Source organism: Sceloporus undulatus, chromosome 5, assembly GCF_019175285.1.
Source record: "Sceloporus undulatus isolate JIND9_A2432 ecotype Alabama chromosome 5, SceUnd_v1.1, whole genome shotgun sequence".
NCBI lineage: Eukaryota > Metazoa > Chordata > Lepidosauria > Squamata > Phrynosomatidae > Sceloporus > Sceloporus undulatus.
In genome coordinates, this window is record NC_056526.1 from 158,879,838 (window position 1) to 158,890,413 (window position 10,576).

The following is a 10,576-nucleotide window of genomic DNA, read 5'->3' on the forward strand; positions in this document are numbered from 1 at the left end:
TCAAATATCACAGGTTTACCCTCCAAAGCAACCAGTTGTACATGGAGGCAAATGTTAGAAAAATGTGTTATGTACAGAATCGCATTTCTGCACTTACATATGCTACGGTAGGGTGCCTTTAAGTAATGTAAGGCAAGGTCAACTAGATGGCAAGAAAATGGCCTTGTTTATACTTGACAAACTGTTTTGACTAACTTACAAAAGGGACAGCTGTAAAGTCAAATAATTAAAATACAGTGAGCCTTTTTACACAAATGATTTTTAATAAACCAATGGACAACTTGGTGTGTTGCAGTTGCTTCTGTCACAGGAACTGAGCTTACTCAGGTCTTCTACATGGATCAAAAGGCAATGGATCAAGAGTGCAGTTATTGAAACAATCCAGCAAGATTTAAGAAACCATAGCACAGCAATATCTGCTTCCTGGAGAAAACTAATATAATGAAGGCAATTTGAATAGACATCTTAGTTGCCACTACTCTCCAACTGGTAAAATTTGTTGTTACTGATGTGTGCTTTCAAGTTGTTTCTGACTTATTACACCCCATAAGGCCAGCCTATCATGGGAGTTTTCTTGGCAAGAGTTAGTCAGAGATTTTCCTTCTTCCAAGGCTGAGAGTGTGTGACTGGCCCAATGTCACCCAGTAGGTTTCAGCGGCCAAGCCAGGATTCTGGATTCCAGCAGTCAAATCAGTGCACACACAGGCTCTCTGGTACAATACTAAACCCTAAATTCCAACCTTAGCAAAGAGTTTGAAACAGCACCAATAAGTGGAATGTTATATTAATTCTTCGTAAAACTGCTGTGGAGCCATTTGGAAGCTGACAAAGGTCAACAAACCAGCCAAAATAGGCTAGACCTAAAGAACTAGAATTATCCAGAAGGCTTCCAAAGTTCTGCAGTGCAATGTACTTTCTAGGTATAAACATATTTGCTTGCATAATAAACTTCGTAAGATTCAAAACACTTCTGTACTTCTTATTGAAGTGTAAACTTTAAAATACATATATTTTTTCAACTATTGTGCAATTCAACCAGATGACATGTTAATTCTTTCTTGTTTAGCGAAAGACTGTGTTTAAACTGGTGGGAATGTTATTACCAAAATTCCTTGTAAGAAAGCACAAGACTCTACATCACAACAGGCTCAGCACTGAAAGCTGACCATAGCTGCATCCAAATGAAATCTGGATGCAACTGTTTTCATCTCCTCTGTGTCTATGTGTTTCCTTGCCATCATATGGTAATCCCATATATTTCATTTGGTTTTCTTAAGGAAAGAATACTCAGAGGTGGTTTTGCTCAATCCTTCATCTGAAATATACCCTATCCCACTGGGTATTTGTTGATGATCTCCCATTCAAATACTAACCAGGACTGACCCTGTTTCATTTCCAAGATCAGACTGGGATCTGGTGCATTTATGATATTTAGATGCCAAATTGTAGCCATGTCTCAAGGCACACATATTCTACTTTTAGAATGAAGAAGGCAAAAATCACTATGTGAACCTCACACTATTTGAAAAAATTAGGATTTAATATCTTTTTGCTCAGCTATTGTTTTACAAGCTTTTATCAATTTTTGCCATTTTCATAAATATCATTGGCAGAGGAGTAGAAACTTAAAAATTAAAACCCATTTGTAAGTAATGTCTCAGAGACAAAAAAAAAGTTTTTTAAAATGCTGATTAAATAAAACTAGAATACTAGCAGTGGTTTCACAGTCATGGAAAATGAGGAAGGAATAAAAGCAGCAGTACTCCTATAGTACAATCCTTTACGTGTCTACTCAGAAATTAGTCTGACTGAGCACAACCAAGTATATTATTCCTGAGTAAATGAGCATAGGACTGCAACCTTACTTTCTAATACTGCTAACAATTTATTGTTATATTAACAAATAAAGAACCCAAGAGACATTTTCATTAATTATTATATTTTCTGCATTATAGTTTAACATACGTACTTTCTTTGTGTCACCCTTATTTTCGTTAAGTATTGATATTTTGTTATATTCAAACAGGAGTACATTTTTGGAACAGTCCTTTGTAATAAATATCATAAAATAATAGAGATTCATATAATAAATATTCTTTACAATAAAAAAAGTTTTGACAGACCTTTGTCTTAAAAATAGTCAGAATTCAACTTTGTGTTTGTACATAAAATATACAAAAAAGCACCACATTTTGTGGCTAAGGCAACAAAAACAGAGAGGATTAAAAGTTACTGAGCTCAGGGTTGAAGTTAAATGGCATTAAACCACAGAAATAATAGAAGTGTGAAGAGATCCAAGAATGTTTGCACAATTGTATGATACCTGAAGATTATTAGTCAAATATTCAGAAACCAACAACTGTAGCATAAAAAAAAATTCAATAAGTGAAATCAAAGGGCCTTGTATATATCTGAAAGTTACAGGAACAAATTGACATAGCTGTAGCCATAGCGTCTCCAATGTACATTTTGTTGGGGGTGGCTTCCCAAGCTAAAATGTGGTTTCACAATGTGAAATGTGAAGACATTTTAAAGAATTCTTAAAGTGGGAGCAAAATGCATGCTAGTTACAATTTGAAAAGAAGGCAAGCACTAGGTTTGCTAAATTCCAACCCATCTATAACAAACACTTTTTTCTCTTTTTGTTAAAGAGCTGGATTATGGACATTTTTTATATTAAAAAAAACAGGCAAGGAAGACTTGAAATAATCACTCTGAAGCCATTAAGAATTAGTTAAACATAGAATTGTAGAGAACAAAACAAAATACATCTTTGGAAAGTTTGCAGAGTAGAAGACTTCAGAAAAACACAGTATCCTCAATATTTTTTAATGAAGGGATTACTCACAAACCTGAGGTGACTTGCCAAGAGACAAAATTAGATGCAAGTATGTGAGCCATGCTTACCAAAGACCATGGAAATACTCAGATGTGCTTATGCTGAAAGAGGTTGTGAGATGAAAAGAAAATGTAAATAAGAAAAAATAGAAAGTGGAGAGGAAGGCATGAAAACAGAAAAGCCAGCCACGACCTGAAAGACAGTCTGAGGAACTGAACATTTCCCTCCATAAATCAGGAAGGCTTGCCTTGTCCTCTAGAAGGGCAACTTTCCAGCTTACAATAAACTGTGTTGGAGTTCTTGCATCGGCAACCTGGACGGTTGATCCAGTCATAACACCCTCGGCACAATTTGAGGCATCCTTTTGCCGGAGGATAACAAAGCAGGCAAGGCAAAAACAAGGACATGGCTCCCATGCATAAGTACCTAGACCAGCAATGTGACTGGGAACAAGAGCAAGGATTATCCGCGTAAGAGTCCCCTTCATCATCATTGGAACAGTGGTAGAAGATCCCTTTGACCAGGCACATACAGGTGCTATATTCCACCATGCTTTCTGCTGAGCACAAGCACTGCCTGTTGCAGGCCAAGCAGGAAGGCAAGGCCCTGGGCGCTGTGCACTCTCCGCATTTGCACTTCCCGCACTGTTCACAGATAAACTTGTGCTGCGTTGAGTCCTCTTTTAAGGGACTCTTCAGGTCATCCACAATCAGCGATGAAGGCTTGGGCTGTGTCCAGATTGGCCTTTCAGATCTGTGACCTGGACCTGGCCTAGACGGGGGTGACCTCAGCAGCAGACCCTGCTCTGAAGAAGCACTGCTGTTACTGCCCGAACTAGCCGCGCTCCCAGTGCTTGTGGACCTGCTCAACACAGGAGCTCTTGAACTATGTTGATGCAGTACATGTCCTGGGTGACTGGGCCTGTGTTCATAATTATTATTCACATTAATTGGTATGATTTCATGAGTCCTTTCATGTTTTTCTTGTCTAGGGGCAGCCCGTGGAGCAGACTTTTTCACCACAGAGGGGCCTTCAGTGTATTCATTGCTGCCCCTGATAGTCTTGATCTGATCCAGTGACAAGATGGCGGCAGGCTGAACATCTCTCTCACAGTCCACCCTTTGACGGCTATCCAAAGATGGCTGCTGAAGGACAACTAATGAACTGCCACTGCCATGCTGACCTTGGGACTCCATCTATAGCGATCTCTAGATCTGGCATTCACCAAGAACCTGGCATGCATCTGAAATCCTAAAAGAAACAAACAAAAGTTGACGAGGAGTTAAATCACAGGAAATGGAAATGAAAACAAACAAATGTTTTATGGCAAGCCACAAATTGCCCTAACTACCTAATAATATCCCAGAGATGCATGGATAGAATTACATTCATTCCAAATACCAGGACACAGACCAGTTTAGATGAAAGTGAAAACAAAGTACACTGAAAGTTATCCCGTTGGTGCTAAAAAACACAGTTTGAATGCTTGTGAAATAAGTATTTCTAGTTTCCAAACATGAAATTACAAGATTATGCCCACACATCACAGTCTTATGGTATCTGGTCAAGAGATTCTCATGCTACTTTAATCTTTAAGCCACTAATTAGCAATAAATCATCATATAAAAGAGCACATATTGAGCTTCACAGCCTCATGAAGCAAAAAAGGCATCCATACCATTTAAAAAAAAATCTGTGAATTTTTTCAAAAGACAAATATTTTGTCTGACAAAGCTACATTCTAATGTCTATCTTTCTTTTAAACATACATTCGACACTACTCCATTTTAACAGTAGTTCCATGATGCCTGAAGCTGATTAGCAACAGAGAAAGTATGTGAAGAATTATTTCTGGGTAGATGTATCACTTCAGAATTACCTAGCCTGCTATTACAGCAAAGCACAAGATGTAAACAACATCCTGTTACACAATAGGTTTCCAAATGTTCTTGGACCATAAGGCTGGGTGTGAGAGGAGGAGGTGGAGGCAGCAAAGGTTGTCAGCAGGAGGGGAGCTAGAAATTTAGCAGATGTTTGTGAACATATGTGCACAAACAAATGAAGAGCCAGAAAGTAACATATATACACTGTCACAGACTGGCAAACAAGTAGGTAGTAAATAGGTTGTAAATGGTTCCTTTTACTTTAGTTCAGAAACGAAGAAAAAAAGATAATTGTCTGAATCATCTAAGATCCTGGGACAACTCTGAAGGACATGATTCAAACAAAGTCACCTTCCTTAATTTTTCAGCAAGTACTTTAAAATGCAACATCATGGGCTGCTATGACTGCATTTCATTAAGAGTAGAATCCTTAATTTGAAAATCTGAAAACTGACTCAGTAATTCCTTAGATGAACTGGTGCAAAGGAAAACAAGATACTACAGTTAATTGCTATACACACCTTTGCCAAAGCATTCTGAATATCTTACACATATCATTTCATGAAGCATGACCAGTATGGTGACTTCCACATTACATGTGAAGGAACTGAGGCTAAGTAACTCACAGGATGGGTTAATCGAAAATAAATTTGAATTACTTACACCAGCCCATTTAATATTTAGATACTGGTTTCATGCTTTATACAACAGGCATACTTGAGGGGATACAATGAGCATTTCACTGGGCCATGTATTTGATGGTGATTATAATCCAATATAAATAACATTATCACTTTTAATGAAACCATTAACTGACAATAAATGGCACAAAAAAAACCACAAGCCTTAGCCCCACAGAGCAAAATAGATGACATCTCCCTCCTTTTTCCCCCTTTTCTTTCTCACACTACACTAGAATACCAGTACTCACAACACAATTTTAAAGGAAATATTTTCTCCTCCCCCACTTCCCTTTGAAAATGGCACCGAGAAGGAGGAAGCCAAAGTTCAGGTTCCTCCCCACCCCACATAACACCTGCTCAAAATGTAGACTTTAAGATAAAGCAATCTGCTCAGTCAAGTTGCACCTTATCTGCCTCATGCATATGGCTTCCTTCCCACAGTCCTTTAGAAGAAATGCTACTTGGAACAACAGAGACAAAAAAAGACTGCAAACAAAAAAGCTGGGAGAAACAAGAAAGCCACTTTTCCTCTTAACTTTTTGCTCTTTTAAGCCGATGTATGTGTAAAACAGAAGAAACAGAATTCTGTACATTAAGTTTAGTTTACAAAGATACAGCAGTGTTAGTCTGGAAAATCAGAATGCAAAGGGATCTTGTCGTTCACCTTTGAGACTAACTGAAAGGCCGTAGGCTCAAGTCTAGGAAAGCTCCTGCAACCAGCTTCTTTCTTTCAGTTAGTCTCAAAGGTGAACTACTAGATCTCTCCACATAGTAAGTTTAGTTTAATTACGTAAAGCCTAAGAATTAAATTAACTGCACAATCCTATCAGCCATTATTCTGAAATAAGTCCCACTGTTATTAAGGAACTTTTTTTTTTAAATTTAGCCGTAGGCTCAAATCTAGGAAAGCTCGTGTTACCAGCTTCTTTCTTTCAGTCAGTCTCAAAGGTAAGCTACTAGATCCCTTTGCATACCGAGTTTAGTTTAGTTACGTAAAGCCCCATTCCATCTAATGACGAAATCAAGTGCACAATCCTACCAACAGTTATTCTGAAGTAAATCCCACTGTGTTCAAAAAAGTGGGAAACAAGACACAAACATCTTAATAGCTATTGCATCTGAAGAAGTAGACTTTAGTCTACAAAAGCTCATGCTGCCAACTTCTTTCTTTCTGTTACTCTCAAAGGTGCTACAACTTAGATCTCTCTCCATACTGATCGTAATAGCTAAACCAGGACGTGGGCTTTTTTATATATATTATTATTTAAAAATGTATCTGAAGTTGCTACATCTCCCTCACAGGGTTTGCCGTAAGGCATCCGCAGCACTGGAATACCAGTTTCTTTTTGCTCTGTTCTCTCAACTGAACAGTTGGGTGGGAAAGGGCTTGGAAAATGTCCTTTCTGAAGGGACTGGAGAGCATAAAAACACCAAGGAGCTGTTTTCTGAACTGGCGAGAAGAGGAGGAAGAAAGTGGCAGCCTTGCCCACTCTGCAACCTGAGCTCAAAGGAGGCGATGAATGCAGAGCTGACGGAGAGGAAGGAAGAGGAAAAAGTTATGAATGAAAACAACAAGGCTTTTTCCCCCCCTCTCTCCCTTTCTCTCTCCCCCATTTACAGGAGGAGGGGAAAAGGCTGAGGTTACCATTACCTCAGGGAGGCGGACTTTCTCCTGCTTAAAGCTGCACTGCCCTCCTTCCCTCTACCTTTCCAGCCCCATATGAAAAGATTTGGGAGTGCTAGTTTGAGCATGCAGGGATTTCCAGCCACCCCTTCCCCTTCGGTGCTTTCAAAGGAGGAGGGGTGGAGGCATGGGGAAGCCTTTTTTATCTCTCTCTTCCCCACCATTTCCTCCTCCACGCCTCTGTACTGACCCACTAAAAATCTCATTCAGCCTCAGAGGGGAAATCCCGCCAGAGCTGACTACATGCCATTAAACACACACATACTCTTTCTCACACTCCATGAATAACAGCAGCTGCTGCAGGAAAACAAGGGTTTCAGGGAGAGTGCCATCCAACGGCTAGCTTCCCTTGAAACCACCACAGAGTGACAGCACTCCCCCTCAGAAAAACCTTTAAACAAATGTGGTGCATTATTACTACTATCACTGTCTGGCACCCACCTGCCTCTAGTTCATTTTGCACACACTGTTCACACCAGGCCTCAGTCTTGCACACACACAGCTCTCGGATCACTGCAAAGGTCCCATTTCAACTGGTAGGAGGAACAAACCTTAAACTATAGCTTTTTGTGGGTTTTTCAGGCTATGTGGCCATGTTCTAGAAGAGTTTATTCCTGACGTTTCACCAGCAGCTATGGCTGGCATGAAGATGCCAACCACAGATGCTGGCGAAACATCAGGAATAAACTCTTCTAGAACATGGCCACATAGCCTGAAAAACCCACAAAAAACTATGGATGCCAGCCATGAGAAAGCCTTTGACTTCACAAACCTTAAACTACCATGAGACTGAACCTATCTACACAAACTCCAAACTTGTCAACCTGCTTTTGAGTACAAATGTGGAGGTAACAGTGCTGCAGCATGAAGCCATTTTCAAGTCAAATATACCTTCCAGCCAATGTGGTGGTTTGTGCTGGACTCTAGGAGACCAGGATTCGAATCCCAGCTCATCCATGGAAACCCAGTGACCCTGGGCATGTCACACTCTCTCAGCCCCAGAGGACGGCAATGGCAAACCCGCTCTGAAGGAACATGCCATGAAAACCCTCTGATAATATTACAATCCACACTGTCATTGGAATGATCCCTTCAATCTCAACAGAACCAATCCACAAAACTGGTCACTTTCTCCAGTGGGTTTCTACCACAGCATAAACAGAAATTTCCCCAAGGGTTTCCCCTCAACCTGCATGCAGTAAATCAATGTGAACAGAAAAGATTTAAAAAAAAATAAAAACACACACAGAGGGCTGCAAACTTCTTCAAGTCTTCTGAGCCAGTGCCTAAGAGAACCAGCCACCTGGAAAGGTGGGCCTCTCTCTCCTTGGCCCTTCTTCCACCAAGGAGCCCTACACCAGCTTTACTCAACCGCAACCTCCTCCAGGGTCAGCCAGTGCTTGGCCATCTCCTGCTGCCCTTCGACAGAGGGACCAGCTGTCCTCACTGAAAAAGAGGACCATGACCTGCAAAACATAAGACCTTCCAGAAAACACAGGAAGACCTGACCAAAAACAAAAGCTCAAACCCCTACTAGAAAAAGAAATGCATGCTTCTGAATGCTGCTTAAAATGGAGGACCTTTTGGAATTCTTGGAAAAGGATGACCTCTGGTCACTCTAAATGGAGGACATTTTGGAACTCCTCCTGGACAGAAGGTGGAAAGGGAGGGCAGGTCCTGAGAAAGGAGGGTCAAGTCTGGTCACCTTGAATGGAGGACCTGCTTGACATTCCTCCTGGATAGCAGGTGGGCATGGAGCACAGGAAAAGGAGGACCAAGTCTGGTCACTCTGAATGGAGAGCCTTTTGTAATTCCTCCTGGACAGAACATGTAAAGGGGGGGGGGGCAGGTCCTGGAACAGGAGGACCTCTGGTCACCCTGAATGGAGGACATTTGGGAATTCCTCATGGACAGAAAGTGGAAAAGGCGGGCCAAGTCTGGTCACCTTGAATGAAGGACCCTTGGCAGTTCCTCCTGGACAGAAGGTGGCGAGGGAAGGCAGGTCCTTGAAAAGGAGGACCAACAGGGGTTGCTGCCCGCCTCCCACAGCCCTGGGCACCTGCTGAGCCCCACGTGCGCAACCAAGCTCCCGGGATCCATCTTGCAAGGCACGCAGGAGAGCCAGAAGAGGCAGAGGCGGCGGTGTCCAACTTACGTTTGGGCCAGGCCAGTCCGGGCGGGAAAGCACTCTCCCCCCTAAGTGAGATCCATAGGGTGGCTGCAGCGGGGTAGGGGCAGAGGCTGGCGTCTCAAAAGGCCGGAGGACTCATTCCCAAGCTGGGCTTTTGTGGCCAAAGGCAACAAGAAGGCTCCTCTTCCTTTGGAACGATGACAAAAGCCAGTTTTTGGAGGAGAAGATGTAGAAGCAGAAGAAGAGGACCCAAATCCTTCCCAAGGCCAAACATCCAAAGGAGGGGAGAAGAAAAAGGAGGGACGTCTTGGGGGGGGGGGACTCCTTGTTCTTCCAAAGGCAGGCACTTTTCTCCGAAGAAGAAGAGCCTCGAGGGGCTTCAGATCCAGATCCCTTTTTGGGAGGCTGCCAGGTAATAAAACAAGGAGAGAGACCGAAACGCTGCCTCAATAGCCCTCTGCAACTGGCCTTAGAAGGAAGGGAAGGGGGATGGAGGCAAAGGGTTGCAAGTCTCCTGCCTTCCCAAGAGACCACCGAGCTGCCGCCTCTTTCTTTCTTTCTTTCCTTCTTTTCTTTCCTTTTTCACCGCATGGTCCTTGCCCTCGCCACTCCGGAGACCAACAAGTTGCCGAGGCGATGCCTGCTGGAAAGATTGGAGAAAGAGAACAAAAATGAAGAAAGGAATGAGAAAGAGAGATAGAAAGAAAGGGAAGGGGTCGGCCAGGTAGGGGAAGAAAAAAAAGACCCAAGATTTGAAACCTGGCTATGGGGACCCACTTTTGTTGTGGCTACATGAGCAAGTCACTCTCTCTCAGCCTCAGAGGGATGGCCAGGGCAAAAACCTTTCTCCAAAGGAAACCTGGCAAGGAAGGAAACCACGATCAGGGCGCCAGGAGTCAGAAAGGACTTGGAAGCACTCAAGAACCACATGCATCCGAGGCTCAGCAAAGCTCAGGCTCCCAACTTCTTTCTTTCACTTCATACAAGATCCCTGCTAGGCTCGAGTCTAAGAAACCTCAGGATCCCAACCTCTTTCAGTTAGGTCTCCAAGGTGCTACAAGATCCCTAATACACTCAAGTATAGGAAACATTAAGATCCCAACTTCTTTCACTTAAATCTCCAAGGTGCTATAAGATCCCTAGTAAACTCAAGTCTAGGAAACCTCAGGATCCCAACTTTCTTTAAGTTAAGCCTCTGAGGTGATACAAGCTTTGCATAACAACAAACTAGGATTTTTTTTAATACAAAGCCAGGACTTTTTTCTCTTTTACAAAGCTGCCATGTGCTTTCGGGCTTGGAGGCTGCTTGACACACTTCCACACAGTGCAACACCTGACACACACACACATAGTTTT

General features: G+C 42.2%; 1 protein-coding gene across 4 annotated transcripts in view; it reads right to left on the reverse strand.

Annotated features, from left to right (window-relative positions):
• Positions 1-1,918: 1,918 nt before the first annotated feature.
• The window catches only part of SPRY1 (sprouty RTK signaling antagonist 1), a 9,371-nt gene continuing 713 nt past the window's right edge, over positions 1,919-10,576 (reverse strand). Inside the window, exons 2-3 of one of the 4 annotated variants that reach the window (XM_042469362.1) lie at positions 9,245-9,860; positions 1,919-4,090 (exon numbers count right to left, since the gene is read on the reverse strand). In XM_042469362.1, coding sequence (XP_042325296.1) covers positions 3,073-4,035 — 963 coding nt within the window. In that variant the 5' untranslated portion in view covers positions 4,036-4,090; positions 9,245-9,860 and the 3' untranslated portion in view covers positions 1,919-3,072. Of the gene's footprint in view, positions 4,091-8,336; positions 8,989-9,034; positions 9,196-9,244; positions 9,864-10,576 lie in introns of those variants that run through there. The other 3 variants (XM_042469361.1, XM_042469364.1, XM_042469363.1) reach the window with 3 other exon arrangements.